At 35.6% G+C, this 18,260-nt stretch overlaps 2 protein-coding genes across 6 annotated transcripts in view; both read left to right on the forward strand.

The window, feature by feature from the left end:
- The window catches only part of LOC129797484 (protocadherin-23), a 953,251-nt gene that overhangs the window by 487,975 nt on the left and 447,016 nt on the right, over positions 1-18,260 (forward strand). The gene's annotated exons all lie outside the window — the stretch shown is intronic.
- LOC129797543 (uncharacterized) overlaps positions 1,700-18,260 on the forward strand; it is a 62,356-nt gene continuing 45,795 nt past the window's right edge. Inside the window, exons 1-2 of one of the 4 annotated variants that reach the window (XM_055840248.1) lie at positions 1,700-2,822; positions 17,076-17,314. In XM_055840248.1, the coding sequence (XP_055696223.1) occupies positions 17,147-17,314 (168 nt within the window). In that variant the 5' untranslated portion in view covers positions 1,700-2,822; positions 17,076-17,146. Of the gene's footprint in view, positions 2,823-5,775; positions 6,344-9,849; positions 11,818-17,075; positions 17,315-18,260 lie in introns of those variants that run through there. The other 3 variants (XM_055840250.1, XM_055840249.1, XM_055840247.1) reach the window with 3 other exon arrangements.

Below are 18,260 nucleotides of genomic sequence, written 5' to 3' on the forward strand. Positions count from 1 at the left end.
TGTAGGGATTATTTGTACCTAATGAATTTTCTACACAAAAACACAAAAGACCTTTCTCAGCAAGATACTCAATCTTTCCTCACCTTGTCCTTTAAAATCCTGAGGCTTTCAGCTTGTTCAAAATCTTCTTAAATGGGTACCTCTTAGGATAGTTTAGGACATATTAAATTATTTTCTTTGTTTACATATTCTATGAACACTATCAAAATGTAGGTAATTTTGAATTTAATTGAATTAATATTGAGGAGATGAAAATTTTACTTTTTTTTGGATTCTTAACAAGAAGATAAACATAAAACTTTTATGCAATTACAAGCAATTTTATGCTAATTATGTCCAACTTTCTTGATGCTGATTGACAATGTGCCTGTTCTGGAATTCTTATGGCAGGTTTAAATTTTTTTGTGGCGTCCAACTGATATTTCCTCAATTGAGACATTGGAAATTGTAAATTTTTGTGGTGTTACGTGTACTGAAAACAGCTGTATAGCTGTCGTTTAACCACTTCCTGATACCCCCTTGAGGTTTTATGGTGTTGCTGGGTTTTTGAGTTTTTGGAACACCAAACCTTCCCTCCTCGTCATTTTGGCTTAAGATGGCAATCGAGTGCTTAACATTGGAAATTGTGTGTTGGCAACTGAAGGTCGGGGGATAGGTTGAAGGAAGAGAAACATGGTTTATTGTATTAGAATGCCCCTTTGGGTTCTACGAAAATTGTGTAAAGTCAAACTTTTGCAAAATTATTGCTCAGACTTGCAAATTTAATGAGGCATTTTTGAATACAGGGGGAAGTCATCTAATCATCATGCGCATATTTTATGCTCCACCGAGAAGTTTGTCCCACAAAACTCCAAAATATGTTTCCATTTAGCCTTTGATGTGACTTCTGGGCATTCTCCTGCCTTTAGATCCCACACTTATCACCAAATTAAAACCATATACCAATTTTTTTCTAGACATGTTATTTATGGGTAAAGCGTGCAAGTGCTTGGATCAAATTACGATATAGTCCCAATGGTTTTATGCTTTTTGGGTCTAACGACACGGAGTGGTGTACAATTGAGATTCTGTGTATTCCCACTGTTTTTATCTCCGATGCCTGTACTTTAATTGCTTCCCAGAGCATCTCTTACGTTCCACAGGGCTCTCTTAATTCTCTCATTCTCATTTTCCTTTATATTTTGATTTCTCTATCCTCTCAAGTTCCACAGTGTGGTTTTGCATTGCATGCATACAAACACTATCGAATAAAATATGTATTACTATCCACACTTTTTTTTTTTAGAAAACCTAATGTATCTTTTGTGATTTTTTTCAGTTTAATACATCTTACTGTAGTCTTGAGGGGTTAATTCATTTTCTCCTTATTGAGCAACTAAAAATATTATTTTTTAGCATTGATTCAGTAAAAGATGAGGCTTTTTGATCAGTATTAGTCTGACTATGTGCCATTGCAAAAATTTTAATTAATGCAATGTATTTTAAAAATTTTAAAGAATCTTGTTACAATTATTTTTATCGCCACTGTACTATATATAGGAAGAGAGAAAATGTTTATCTCTCTCACAGGGAAACTCTCTCGTGTATTCTTCTACTCTCTTTCTCCCTTCTCAATATTTTCTCACTTATATATTGCACTCTCCGTTTCCATGGATTGTGCTATGGTTAGTGAAAACGGTGTGCAGACCCTCTCTGATACATAGAATTTCGCCCGAAGTATATAGCGACGGAGCTCCGGAGATCCGCTCTGCACGCATTTCGAGTGCCGGTTGGAAGGCACGGCTCGAACCCAGCCAGTTCATCGAATTCAGTGTGTCTCGCACCGTCGGTCTAAGCGGTTCTACATTATAAACGAGAAAAGCACATCGTACTCCGTGCCAACAATACTTAGAGAAGCAAACAAAACACGCTTCACAGACAATTCCTGGCGACAGATTCATCTTCCAAACAGACAACATTTTCGACAGTTTTTCCGCTAAAACTCGTATTCTGCATTCGCGATTCACCTCACAGATTTATCATTGTGTCTGAAGGCAATCGTGGACCAAAAGTGTAAAATACATATTTTTCCGAATAGGAAAAATTAATTAAATTTTCTCGTAAATGGTGAAAACGCGGTGTGTTTGTGTCGAGAATTGCTAAATGGGTGGGGACTACAGAGTAACAAAAATATACAATTGAGAGATTGTGCAATTGCGTGGAAAGCACTACAAGAACACCATTTTGGGGATTTTTTCCCTCCCAAAAGTGTCGCGCGAAACTACCCATTTGTGGTCATACCCTTCCCACAAAAAAAAACATTTTTTTGTGTTTTTCGTTAGATTTGCAAAATATGAATTTTGTGATATTCCCCGCTCTTACACGACTACTCTAAAAAGATTTTTTTGAATGTCACGACAGTGCCGCAAATAAAGAACAAATTTAGGGTAGAGACCCTCTGTCATCTAGAATAAAAATACCAAGTGATGTGTATAAGTTTTTATTTACCATAAATATTTTGCATACTATGAAGTAATAAACAAAAATCTCACTGGTGAAAATAAGACGTGTGTATCAGTGTTAGAGGTCATGTATGCCTACTCACAAACTTCATTCTCAATTCGGGTGCAAGGGTGGAATTAAAGCTACAACCCATTCATCTCAGAGCAAACTCAATGAAACATCCCCAAAAGTGTTTGTAGTAGTGTGACTGTTGAGCAAATATTGTGGATATTAACAGAGATTCCTCGGGACTTCAAAGAAATTGTCGCTCCTCTGAGTCTTCTTGCCGACGTGAAATTGCCAATTTTTCACGTATGCATCAAGCTTCTGAACGAATAAATGTGAGTGTAAATTCTAGCTTTTACTATGAAATTAATCTCGTGTATAAATAATTTCATCCATTGTGTTATATATAGTTTGTGATAAAAAAAATTAATATTAGGTAACCGAATGTTTAAAATAAATTTTTGAAATGAAAATATTACCATTATTGGAAAGAATTCATCAAGTACGAGATTAAATTTTATTTATACATATATAAATACCAATTTGATGAATTTATGGATAGACAACTTATCAAATATTTTGCACGTAATTTACACTGACAACGTGTTTTTTTTCTAAAGAAAATCACTCACTCAGTTCGCGTGGCTCGAAATATGGGAATGTCGGCTTCTCCAACTTTAACGATGAACCTTTTACTAAAATCAATGCGACCTTAAAGTTGTGCAGATTAAAGATTTCTGTACTCTTTGCCGTATACGTTTCACTTTTCCTCCGTGATAAAAAACCATATAAATAAAAGCTTTTAGAAATATTTTTACAACCTAATAAGCTGTGTTTGGAAATAAATTATTTGCAAAATTCTGAAAAATTTAGATACTTCTTATATATATATTTTTTTATAAAAGTTTGTTTATGTAAAAACTTACCATCTTTTTGTAAGTACAGAATAGAAAAGAGGGAAGTATGGAGCTTAAAAAGTTTTACAAAGTTTCAAAAGTTTGTGTAATCAGGAAAATTATTCGCTCTAAATAATGTAGCCTAAAATATAAAGTTTAAGAGGATCAAGATAAATAAAAATTGAAGTTTGTAAATGTGATTCTTTTTGAGAAAGCGCATATTTATAGTGTAGGTACCACTTATTGAAAGTCGTCAGATTGGACTCAATCTTGGTACGTTAGTTGATAAATTATTCCGATTATTTATTCATGGTAAATCATTTTTTAGTTTTTGAAAACAATATTTATGTATAAGTACCACATCCTTATCATTTTCTCCAGTAGATTTTCCCAGTTAATTTTCTCGGAAAATCTTTCGAGGCTATGAAAATTAATTCAATGATATTTTGGCATAAACTCATGTTATTTTTTGCAATTATTTGTTAGGGGAGAGCGGGGTTAAAAAAGTCACTTAAGGGTTTAGAAAAAGCTCAAAATATCATATTTCCCAAACAGATAAAGGAAAATGTATAGCTCAATTCTTTAGGATATTTCTTGCCCTACAACTCTTTCTCAGATCATTTTGTTCTATCTAGCTAGGAAATATGATATTTTAAGCTTTTTCCAAACCCTTAAGTGACTTTATTAGCCCCGCCCTCCCCTAAATACAAAATTATATTTTTTTTAAATAAGCAATCTTATGATCGCCATGATTTCAATAGTTAGGTCAACAAAATATTTGTTTGATGCGTTGAGTGAGTACACTCAATTTCAATGTTTGTGACTAGAATTTTTATAATACTATGATACGATTAGAAGTGCTATACGTTTGTGTTTAGTAAAGTCCTCACACATAGATCCACACTCTGTTCTGCATAATATAATTTGTCATGACAACCCCCATTTTGGATTAAGCTTTAATTTTAACGTCTGCCATTGGGCTCAGTGAAAGATCAAAAACACACATGTTTTGATCGCTTTCCGCATTAGCAGCGTAAAATATCTTAAATCCGAGAAAATCGTTTTATCGACTCACCATGGTTTATGCTCTCTCACTCACTGTTTTCCACCTCACGTCACTAGCCCGAACTGGCCTACATGGAGGAAATTGACGTGAAAGTGGGTTGAAGAATATGGTAAGAGAGAGAGAGAGAGAGAGAGAGAGAGAGAGGAAAAGAAATTTCTCAAGAACAATGTGCGGGAGGTGTTAACGAAATGTACATAGAATTTTTCCTTGTCGAACGCAAATAAATAGAAGTAAGATAGTGTATAATGAAGGAAAGGAAGCTGCCACAAGATGGTATTCTTTCCTCAATTTATGCACATACCACAGATCACCAATTTGAAACTTCCTCAATTTTAAAGTGATTTGTTTAAAATTACGGCTCAAGTTTTTGAGGCGAAACGTCCGTTGAGATATACTCGAGAAATCCCTTTCCTCTGGTCCATCATCATCATTCTGTGGCACCCTGAAGAATTTTTCTCAATCTTGTTTGGAGTGCCAAAGCCACTTGAGTGTGGATTGGAGGCGAAAAAGTGGTTATAAAGATGGAAACACCAGAAATGGCTGGTGTGATGTTGATTTTGATAGTAAAATACCCCATCGTAGACGATTTATCATTTGCCGAAGAAAACACTTTTTCCAGCGGCGACGATTCCAGAAATCTCCAACACTGTTGAGATCCCATTAAAATTTCCATATGCGTGATGATAGCTATTTTAATTTTATTTTAATACCATACCATGCGCTGCTGCTGCCGTTTGATGTACACATGATGAGTGCAGTACTCTTTATACCGACCCCACTGCCAACCCATCCCATCCCGGTCCTCCCACCACACCGTCTTTTCGCCACATCGCCTCGTAAACAGTCCAACATTCCAGTTGGCGAAAAAGACTTGCCAACACATCCCGTAATAATGCACATGACAAGAAGATCCCTCTCCGCGTTCAGTGGCTCTCGAGTGGCAAATTCACATGATTGTCGAACAACGGCGAGACATAATTTATCGCTGAAATTCAAAAGGGGAGTATGGAGATGCCTTTTGAGACGCCCGCAATTGTGGAAATGTTGTACATAATTTACAAGAGGATACTAAAATGTTTTTAAATGCACCTTCAATGTGTTCACACTCCTAACATTGCTGCACAAATATTGCTTAAAAAGTGTTTTCAAGTCGCGCGCATTTACCCTTTCATTCACAAAAATACACAAATTTCAAGGTAGATACATTTTTTTGGGAAGTGTACGTTTTTGGTGCTTCGTGCGCCAACCAATTGTGAGGTGAGAGATAGTTTGGTGGATTTGGAAGTGAGGTTATGCATTTTAGTTTCAGCTAGAGCCGCTAGAGCCATGAAAATTGACACAAGTGTTTCTTGGAATTTATCTTAATTTTCAGATTAAATATTCTTATCTTTTTTGGGAGCTGGGAGATACAAATAAAAAAGTGCCATCGACCATTCTACTTACGATTATCTAAAAAACATTGTACCAATTTTCATAGCTCTAACTAAAATTAAGATACATAACCTCATTTTCAAATTCACAAAACTAAATGACGCCACTAACGGCAAAACGCAAGAATTAAAAAATGTCATTCTTGACATTTCTTTGTACGTTCTATTGCCGTCGTGATGACACCGCCTCTTCCGTTTCCAACCACTGTGACAACAACATGTGCTACCATTTGTCTCTTAAATTCAATTTTATAAAGTTATTAAGTGAAGTTATAACCTGCAAATATATTTTAAATTAATCAACTGATCGCGGTGTTTGATTTTTGCGCGCCGCCCAACGCTACACTTCACGGAATTATTTGGAAATTCTACCTAAGAAGACCACGCGAACATTCCGGCAGGAGCCCTTCACAAGTTTCTAACCCATTCTCATACTTATCACGAAGGAACGTTAATCAACATAGGTACGTGATGATTTGATTCAATATGAAATATACTTTTAATTGTTTTTTTTAAAGGAAATTTAAGAAAAACCCTTAATTATGGTGCAATGGACGCTATTTCAGGGATGATGAAGAGGTAACCATATTTGAAGAGCTAATGGAGCTAATTCATAGGAAATTCGTATCAATTTTTTTCACACTTGAATGTTTTACAAAATAACTATCTAGGAGATGGTTAATATTTTTTTTGGAAAAGGAAATAATATGTGGTGGTGTACTCATTGTTCGAGTTATGTGTTCACCTTACATTTTCCAGATACACATTAAAAACATACTTGCAGTGTAAACATTCGCAAATGCCGAGCAAAAGAAATAGATCAGTGCATCGGATGCAATGGCGTGCCAGGCAAAAGAGAGTTACAAAAGTTAACGTATACAACAAAGTGCAATTTTCCGCCTGTGACGGTGGAAGAATTAAAATTTATGTCCCTGGGAAATGAAGAGATAATTTATTGTATTTGCTGTTGCAAGTGGAAATTGCGGTTGAATTGTAAGACGAGGCATACAAAAGCCAATTAGTGTGTCTCTAATCGATTGGATTGTAAACAAAACTCAATCAATTTGCTTCTCCACTTTCAATATATATTTTCCAGGATCGACAGATTAATTAGCCCTGCTATCAGGGTGTTTTGGGTGGGTTTGTTTCCGTAAACTTTTCTCACGTTTCGGGTGGGGTGAAGTCAAGTTAAATTTTATCATGATGCGGATGTTTAATTCAATTTGCAATTTTATTGGTTCTTCACAATTATCTCAAGACGGGAAGTTTTTCTTTCTTATTCTTCTTCCCATTGCTTACACATCGCTTTTACTGTACACTCTTATTATCCCACCTACATCTTTTCTTTATACACACCTTTTGTATGGCTAAATTTTTTTCTGGATGCTGTATGTATGAAAAAATTATATATATATATACATATACCGACGGTTGGGAAACTCTTCGGCTATAAATAAGATAGGGGTTCCTTTTAGCTTAAATCGATTTTTCAATTTGATACATTTTTCTCGTGGAAAATGGGGAAAAGTATGAGAGGTTCTCTTTTTTTCCATCACTTCATCTTCCCGGAAAAAATGACTAATCTTTCCAAGAAAGAGCCCTCACGCAACTTCTTCAAGTTCACTAAGCAAACACGCGGGCCCACACTCTTACCTAAAAACTCCCAAAAAAAATTATATAACTTGGAGGACTCTTGTGAGACATCACCCTGGCTGGAGTACAGCTAGTCGGCTGAAATATTCTCGTATATTGTCATTTCAGCACCATTATCGCTTGTCTTTTACCTCCATTACAATCCATGAGTACTTTCATCAATTATTCCTTCATTCAATATGACTCCACACACAGCCATTTGTTGAAGACTCTCGTAATTTTCCCAATCGCATATTGTAAATCAATACGTCCACCACACACAGAGTAAGGCCAGTTCTTGCAATGTTGTCATCACCGATTGCCAAGTAAATAAATAAGTAATAACGCGTTTGTGGCAACGCAAACGTGCCCATTGCTCTTTGATTGACTTGCCGCCAAATATTCTTAGAGGAATTTCACCAATTTTCCACACTATTGCCTCTATCAGACTTGTTGAAATTTAATTACACCATCGTGTTTCCTGGGTGTCTTATATTTTTGGAAAGTACCTTACCTCAGGCTATACTGCGACCTGTATTGTTCACCGAGGTGATGATTTTATGGCTAGAGATATGGTTTCTCATTAGAGGAAAATTTCACATTGTTACTGAAAGATTTCTCGCAAGATTTTGTAATAAGAGTCATTAAATAAATAGTGAAACGGATTTGCTTATTCATTCATAGACCTAAATGGGTCATTATTAAAATTTATATACTTCAGGACTTGCAAGAAGACTAGGTATCTCTATAACATGCATTTTATAGGCATAAATATTTTTAAGCATAATCATATAAATAGGGATTGGAAAAAGAATTAGTTAGGTAATAACTAGTACTAAAACTAATAGTCAGGTGCATACTTTGGATAGTGGTATGTACTATATAATATGCGTTTTCTTCATTTTCTTGGAGCACTTTCAATATACATAATTTCAAGTTTCTTTAGAAAAACTTGAAAAGAACTTTACCTATAGCGACATGAAACTTTTGACGCAATTAGTGTCTAATTATTTCTGTTTTTTCCCGTATCTCTGTGTCGCGGTATGGTGAATCCTAAATAATTTATTCTCGCAATGGCGACAGTCGGCGTAAATCAAACGGAAGCGCTGTATTGTTGAATGTGTGCAAGTTCTTTTTCTGCAATACAAAATCGATAGACAAATGCGCGATTGTGCGACAATGATAATAAATAATTGAGAGGGGAATTCTTGAAATTTAATAATGTCACGGGAAGGCATGGTGTATATATTGTGGCCTGTTGGACGACAAAGTGCCGACAGGCTCTATTGCTGGCAATCATCCACCGAAGAGCCACCCACTCGTACACATTCCGTGCACTTTTGCTGCGGTGATCCATTGCCTGGAGCACTCAATGGAATGGATTGTTGAGCATGTGAATGGGGAGATTGTCTTCGGCGGCACCTCCAGAGCCAAGGGTGGGCGACTAGCTCGACGATAAACAGCGTGTAAATGCAATGCATCATTGGGCATCACGCAGATGCGCGACAATTCAATGGGTCCGAAAGGAGATGCGATGCTCTGCACAAACGCATGCGCCCCCACATGAATGCCACGGGAACTCACTCTCCGCAATTCCCCAATACTCTGTGCAGAGTGCTCTGTTGTGCCAGTCGCAACGTGAGCTGAATCGTAATTTTCGGATATATGTATGACAGTTTTTTTTTGACCACCCCACTTCCCACCCACCCTCCGCTTTTTTTTACTCAATCTCACCCCGCAAATGGGTCCAGTATCCATATAAGAAAAAATCCACATACGCAGCAGTCACTTTCTCCCCATCCATCTTCAATTTCTCTCTGTATTCTCATGATAAATTTATTATAGGCATTATAGCTTGGTATGATTAAAGATAAGCCCAAAGTGGTGTTCTTCAGCTCAGATACAATCGCATCATTGCTGCGTTATGCCCTTGAGGTCTTATCAAGATTTTCAACTTGTTTGCATCTTTCTCAACCCGACTAATCAATTGGCCAATTATGGTAAATAATTGACGGAACACTTCATCATTACTATGGGAAAATAATGTCATCTCATGTTTGCGCTTCGATGTAATGGCATATAATGACTTTAGGTGACACACTGGAGCAATGACCATCTATGCTTTTGCAACTATTCAATGGACATTTATAAGTAGCACTTATCTTTCCACACTAGAACATAAGACTATTCGAATTACGCTCTACAGCTCTAAAAATGGGACCCTCAATAAAATTCATAAACAAGACCCAAAAATTTTATTCCTCTAATCCGGGAAATTTTTTTTTTGAGCTTTAGGAACATTTGACAAACTTAAATTTTATTTTTTTTTTATCAACAGAAATATTGGATAAAATAATCTCAAATCTTCTCGCTCGAGTGTTACCTCTAAACAAACATCCAATAATTAAATTAGGGCGAAGTGCGGACAATATAAACGCAAATCATTTAAAAATAACAACTTTAATCAAGACACTGAGAACAAAGATGGATTCTAGAGACTTGGTCTGCCTTTCTGACGGGCAATCTTTTAGAGCCCCTATGGCTTTACCAGAGAACCAACCCGAATATCCATCAGAAAAATTCCCCAATGGATTCACTGGAGTTCCTCTCTTTGTTTCTCGAGAGAAGGATATAAACAAAGTTGCTAGATCAGTGGCCCATGGTTTGAACTGTGACAATCTTCAAATCAAGGAAGCTGTCCACTTTCTCTACATGGTTGGTCTCGGAATGGAAGAAGAATGTCCGAAGGACATTAATTGTTTTGGCAAACCATGGCTTAAAAAGGGAGAGAAAGTGACCCCCCTTACTCCGTTTAATATTGAGTTCAATGATTATCTGTTTGATAACGTAAACCCCAATCCACCACTTCTTGTGGGAGAAAATGCTTCACTCGCGTTCAGGATTATATGCATTTATCGATTACATGACACAAAACATGACACATATAAGGCCAGGCTGCACCGTAGTGCTCAAGAGATTATCGGAAAGCTACGGATCAAAGCAAAATGGCGAGGTACAGCAACCCCAATCATCTACAATAACTGGCCCAGGAATGTAGACTTTGCCAAAATCGTTGCTGGGTTTGATTGGTTTTTTGTTCTTTTTCCGGATCACCCTTTGGCTATGTTTAGATTCGGAAGCTCCATGACCCACATGGCTCACTGCTCTGTTTACAAAAGCCTGGAAAATACCTGCAAGGCTCTCAATATACTGACTCAGGAACTTCCTTATTGGATATTTCACGAAAAGGTGTTGAGTGAATACAACATCGTAAAGAAAGATAGTGAATTCCTAGCTGAGGACGGATCTATAGTCCCGTACTTCGCATGTCTACGAATGTCAGACAGATCCCCATGGGCGATTGAGCAAGTCCCTGTTTTGCACACCTGGCTTAATATAATGGGATGTTTGACAGGCAGCAGCATTGCAAAAAATGCAATACTCCCTCGTAACACCACTATTATTCGATGGATGATAGACGACGCGACGCTCACTGTTCACGCATGGGCAAGCGAAAACGAGTCTAGAAATCATCCAACACGGCGCGGAGAAAATCCAGATTTTGCTGGACCAAAGGCAGCCACCGTGAAAGAAATCGCGCAGAAAAAGCTTGGACCTGCTCCGAAGACACATGACCCAGATGAAATTCTAGGATGGTACATTAAACGAGGATATGAATTGGATGATGAACTTAAACTTGCCAATAAACACGCTGTAACCACACTTGTACCCCTCAGATTGGGGACTATAGGACATCGGTTGTATACTATGTTAATTGGACCGGTCCCCGCTAAGTACCTAGAAGGACAAGGACGTCGTTAGACGTTCGGAAACATCAGAAAGTAATATTGTATAAACATAAAAAAGGAGAATCATCAGCTAAGATGGCACCCCCTTTACTAGTTTAAATAAATAAAAATAAATAAAAAAAAAGAAAATATAGTTACGCATTGGAACAGTTTACACCTCGGGACATGTAAATTCAATTTCAAAAATTTTGAACTGTAAACCACACTTTTATTTTGTGGCTTTATTCTCCATTATGTTAGGTATAGAAATAACATTGATGAATTATTATTGTTTCAAGAAACCAATCAATCTCCCTGCCGTGTTTTTTCCTTCCATTCAATTTATCTCATTATGGAACTATTTTTTAAATTTGGTTTTTATTAATACGCTGTATTGTAAGATATTTTTTTACACTCTTAAGATTGATTCACTGTGTATTGACGGAGATTGTAGAATTGGCCATCTCCTACTGTGCCGGCTGGAGGAACCACAAAATAAAAAAGAAATTACCTTGAAATCGAATTGATTTTTCACTGCTTTGCCAATGTTTTATTTATCGCTACATTATCATACTGTGAGTATCACAAAAAACTTGCCTAATGATGGAAATTTCTTCTTTAACCCATTCACAATGATTCAATCATTAATTTCATGAAGATTCTTTGTTGGAATTGAGACAGAAAGACATGCGTCTCGCGTCAATGGAGTTTAACTGTTTTAGGCTCATTTTGCAAGAATAAGATGCATGAAAGGAGGTAGGTACAATGTTTTCAGAATTCTTTTACACGAGGTATACCATTATCTTGTGATCAAAATCTTTCGTCATGATTTCACCAAATGAAAAAAGTAAAACAAGATATTCCAATTTTGTGTAGTTTACAATTCTCTTGTATTGCCAAACCAATTCTTGTAATTTAATCTTTGTAAATAAATTTCAGAGAATATTAAATATTAAAACAAGGAGGTTATACACATTTTTAACAATTTTATTTTAATTTGTAGATATACTCACCAGAAGAAAAACACAATTTATTAAAATTATAGACAAGAAGAATATCTATACAATAGAAATAAATATCTTGATTTTATGCCATCATTGCTCAAAAAAGCTCGTTGTTTCGTAACTGTTTACATGTTATTCCAGAAGGATTGATTTAAGACCTCTCACACTCCTACTATTGTATATATTATTTCTACTTAATATGTCTGTTTGTTTATTTGTTCAATTTGTAAGTCAAGGGTAAACCAAAATTTGTATATAAATTATTTTTCAAATACCGATAAAATCAATTACATCTCTCCATACCCACTTCAATCATACTCAAATCCAACATAAACACTGCATGGAAGGAAAACATGGAAGAAGAACATATAGAGAGAGGTGTGCGTTTTGTTATAGAAATAATATTGATTTGTTAAAGAGTGTTGTTCTATCAATTTTCCAATATATAACATATTTTTCACCTTTGGATTTGTGATGTGAATGGTATCGATTTATGTAAGGAATTATGGGATTACTTCTTCAAAACCTGTTGCAGGAATCACAATTTAATCCGCAACAGGAAGACTATTCATCACATTATGCTATTTCTATGACCTTAATTCAATGCGTATAAAAGTTAAGGAATTAAAGTGAAGATATACACTTCATTTTCTTTTTATATATTTTTTACTATGCACAATGAACGTACGTACTTCATTCAATAAATTACATACATTAAGCTATTAATTTATGGAAACGATTGAGAAAACTATTCTTGCGTAAAAGAAAATAGTAAAAAAAAAATACCAAAGAAGCCTACAGAGACAACCTTTTGAAGCAATGTTAGTTCAATATAATGAATTGAAATAGACGATCTCCATACCATTCTTATAAATTGCTATAGCAAGAGTTCCTCAAAATTTATTCGATTCCCCTCCTTTCGATCACAATTCATATGCATAGCATCATTAATAATGCCCAATGGTTTCAATATGTGAATTCCGATGTGATAACACAAAAAAAAAACTGATAGGTAAGTTTAAAGAAAAAAAAATCCTTTTTTTTCTTCTCTTTCAACCTTTTGAGACTTCCACCAATAATTACGATTGATTGACCTGCGAACATTGTCCATTGAGTTCTGATGGGAAGATAAGGTATTTCAATAGAATAATGGATCGCTTGGGTAGAAGTGTGATTGTTATGTATGGAATTTCTAACAAGAAAGCAACTTGGAACTTCAAGGGAATTCCAATGCAAGCTAATCTAATACTTCTTGTGTTATAAAATTGCATTTATTGTGTAATGAGAGACAATAAGGTATTTTATTAAGAAATTTCTTTTACTTTTGAATCCCGCACTTGCTTCATTCGATGAATGTAAAATTATTAAGTTTATTTATTGTTTGAATAACTTTATGAGATTTTTTTTACTAGTATATGCGAACACGTGTAAGAGATAAGTGATCGAAATTGTGATCAAACATGTGCAAACTAAACGATCCATCCATTTATCCATTAGGGCGTTTATTAAAGAAACCACACTTATGTTTATTAATTGAGCCAAGAATTGTTAAGTGAAACATTACAGTTTCATTACAGGCACTTAGGTTCCTTTACAAATTATGCACTAAAATTAGAGCTTCAGCGACAAAGAAAACTACCTACATTAGATTAACTGAGAATATTGTATATTAAAGTAGCTTTTAATTCAGAGATTAGTCTCAAATGTATGTAATATACAATTATAAACAGTGCTTTGAAGGTTAATGGCGATGGAATAAATTTTAGTGTATATAGATAATACTTTTAGGAAAATGCAAATATTGATTGACATTCAATAACACATCATTTGCATATTGGAAAATTTACAGACTTTTTTTTCTATCAATATGTACAAATTTTTCACCGAAATCTCCGGTAAAAAGCACATACATGATATTTGTAGAGAGCCAACAAAATTTAATTTTTCCATACAAATTGCATAATGTAAAGGAAAAATAATCATTTCATTTATTTTTCAATAATTTACCTCTTTTAGTTAGGATTTTATAGATTTCATAGAAGAGAAAGAAAATAGCTACACTTGAAAACTGAATAAAAAGTTCGTGTCCTGATTGTTTTTGTTGTTTGTTGTTTATTATTCTTCCAAGTTGTATGCAAATGTGGAAATATGAAAAAAAAAACAATTAGGGGAACATGGGGCAATTTGTTAATTTTAATTGTGAAGTATATTTTCCTTGGTATGTACTGAGAAAATATTTTAATTTTATAATGACGACTGTCTTATAGGAAATTTTCTGGGCTACAACTTTGTCTCACACGATTTCTTTCTATCTCAATAGGAAAATGCATTTTCAGTCCATTTTCCGAACCTTGCGAAATAACATTTTGCCCCAGTTACCCCTACCTATTTCAATTTCCTCAAATTGATATTCAATCAATGAGACAAATTAATAATATCTGACACATGTAATTTGACACACAAATGTATCCACTGGAATGCATTGGCATATTAGGTTGTATTTTTCAGTTTTGAACTTTTTTATATATAGCGACCCACAACATTAAAAGAATTGTGGACCGATCCATAATAAAAACCATTTGGAAATAGAGACACTAATCATTCAAGATTTTCAAATTGGACGAAAAATATTTCATAAATGGCATGAACTCGTTAGGAGTACCTATACCTATCTATGATACAAACGCAGAAATTATACGTTACCCAAACATGGCAATAATATCAAGGTTCACTGTACAGTGTACACCTCATTACCAGCAAGGTGATGTAGCATCAATCTTCGAAATCGTTGAAATATTTTTGGTATATTTATTCGGATAATATTGTTATCTTAGAATTTCAATCATAGTTTTGTTTGAAGAAGGAATTTTCGTTTTTTGTCGTATGACTGATTGCTTGTCGAAGAATCTTATCGCGTATTCAACTTCTGTATGTTTTTTTTCTCTAATTTGGGATTTAGATTTAATTCTATTGCTTTTCTGCATTGAATAAATAATAAAAAGATTTTAAATTAATCCTGAGATTTTAGCTGTGTTTCTTTCAGACACAGCTTTTGTGTACCGAGCAAAATCGAAAGTTGTCAGATCGGGCTCAAACTTGGGATGAGCACGAATTAGGGTCCCCACATTCCAAAAAACGTATGCGCCAAAAAATTTTTTTGTCCGGCCGGCCGTCCGTCCGGCCGTCCGTCCGGCCGTTCGTCCGGCCGTCCGGATTATAAACTTAAATTGCAAGAGAACGGTAATAGATAGAGACTTGCGGTAAACGGCAAAGTTTAAAAGTCGACTGGAAGACGTCAGATTATGATGTCAAATTTTACCCCCCACCCCCGCGTCCGCCATTTTGAATAACCTCAAAATTTTGTTTTCGCTATATCTCAGCCGCTATTATAGCTAGAGGGCTGAAATTTTGATATGTTGTAGGGGCCATCAAGACATTTCCAACGATACCTCATTTTCGAAAATCGGTCAAGCCGTTTAGTCAATATGGCCGCCACAATTTTTCATCGAAAATCGACCATAACTCGAAAACGGCTTGACCGATTTTGATCAACCCGGGGTCAAATGAAAGATCTCAACAAACCCTACAACTCTCTAGAACATCCGAAGTTTTAAAAGTGACCGCTAGGGAGCCAAAAATCAAAAACAAAATTTTCGATGAGTTTTCGATGAATATCTCGAAAACGCCATTATCGATTTGCTTCATTTTTTGATATGTTATAGCTGACCATATTATCTAGCTCCATGCCAAAAATGAAAAAAATCTATGTCTCCGTTCTCGAGATATAGCCTTCCAAAGTTGGCATGTCATATCTCGGGATCTACAAGTCCGATTTTGATCAACTCAAGCGCAAATGAAAGGTTTCGTAAAACCCTACAAATGTCTAGAACATTGCAACTTCGAGAAATGACCACGAGAGGCGCTAAAGTCAAAATAAAAATTTTCGAAAATTTCGAACTTGAATATTTCGAAAATGCCATTATCGATTTACTTCATATTTTAATAAGTTATAGTTGAGATTAAGACCTTTCCAACGATGGTCTAAAATCGAAAATCTATGGAGCCGTTCCCGAGATATGGCGTTTTAAAGATTTCTTGGGGGATGACTTTTCAACTTCTCCCGACTTTGCGCGTATTTAAATTAATTTGCATTCTAGTTTGCTCTCACAAAATTGGTACACTGAAAGAAACACAGCTCTCGTAAGCTTGGTCAGCTTACCAGTACATTTTTTTATCTATTACGTATTGTAAAATCTGCTTATAAAAAGTTCGGAATTCTTAAATGAAATTTCTCGCATTAGGAGGTCACTTTTGATTTTAAAACTCGCCCCCAATAGCATAGATTAAAATGTCATACAATGCTTTAGCTACTCAAAACACTTAATAAAATATTTGCTAAGAGAATTTAACTTTGTGAGCGAGAGATTAAATAAAAAAAAGAGAGACACCAAAGTGCATGCCGAAGAGTAAGTTTACTTTTTGAATTGGTAAGAGAGTGCTTGACACACACGCGGGACAAATCAGTCATTTTGATCAATTAATCTATCCCAGAACAGACAGCTGTCGAGAGATATGGAACACATACGAATCTCACAACTTTGCTTCTCTGGGACTCGATTTCGATAGCACTAAAAGGACTCCTTCCGCTCATTCATGATGTCTCTCATTTTACCCGCCGGGCCATACACGAATAAGCATCAATTACACCACGGTGTCAAATAATTATAACTAATCTGTGATTTTTCTTATTTATCTCTTCTCGGTCTCTCCAGTTCATCAGTAAATGATTCATCTGTGACAGTGGCGGCCAAACTTATCCGCGCCCCCATTAAATTGAGTTTTAATGTGGGAAATGTTGGATTCTGATTTAGAGTGTGGCTCAGAATGTGGAGGACCTGGACCACCTCCAGAGTTTGTGATTCCGCCACCACCTCGACCGCCTTTCCTACATGACGTTACCTCCTGCACAGAAGAACCCCTACCCAACATTGAGATGTGCGAAGCCATTCCGGTGAGTATATTTTACTAAAATTTCAAATTCAATCACTTTAAACACTTTATTCAAACAAATTTTGCATTTTAAAGAATTAAAAATCTATTCTCATATTATCCTTTCTGTTTCATACGATTTTGGTTCAGTTCACCTAAAGTTATACCTTTACTTTCATTTTCTTTTTTTTTCTTATTAATATTAAATGTAAACCTTCAACGTTATATATAAGTAATATAATGGGTATATCTGTATATCTCAAGAGGATATTCGCACAAGAAAATCCAGATTAATTTATTAGGGTATATTCGATTAACGAAGCCTCAGAATAATAAAAGAACACCACATTTCACAAAACACCATCTCGTTTCACGGTGGCTCAGCTTACAGTAATCTCAATTTAATCCACAAAAATGGATACCTTCCCTAAGCAATGCTATAGTGCGGCGACGGTGTACCTACTTTTCGATGTGAAATCGAGGGCGAAATTTCGTATTTGCGAGGGTGTAAGGAGGCATCTACATACAAACCATTTTTTGGTATTCCTCTGTATGATTGAATGGATACTTCATTTATGTACTGCATGTGCCCACTGAGGGGTGGAAAAATGTAATTTGTGATTCTGCCTTACAGAGGAGTCACTTTTTCGCTTTTGTGTCGTTCTCGTATTCATAATAATCATAATGCCGAGTATGTAATATTCGGCATCATCATAATTTTATACAATAATTCTACGTCGTACTTTGATATTTTCTCTTTCCATTTAGCGCAATGGGGTGTATTTTGTATATATGCCTATTTCTGGAGCCCTTTTTTCCCCCATCGCACATACCGATTCTTCTTCCTACCCTCCCGTATGTATCCTATTCAACGTGTGTGTCTTTTTATTCCCTTTTGCCTCACACAATCTGCCGACATTGTTGATTGTTGAGAGGTGCCTCGGAAATCTTCCTCTTCTTGTTTGTGT

The sequence above is a fragment of the Lutzomyia longipalpis genome, chromosome 1, assembly GCF_024334085.1.
Source record: "Lutzomyia longipalpis isolate SR_M1_2022 chromosome 1, ASM2433408v1".
Classification (NCBI taxonomy): domain Eukaryota; kingdom Metazoa; phylum Arthropoda; class Insecta; order Diptera; family Psychodidae; genus Lutzomyia; species Lutzomyia longipalpis.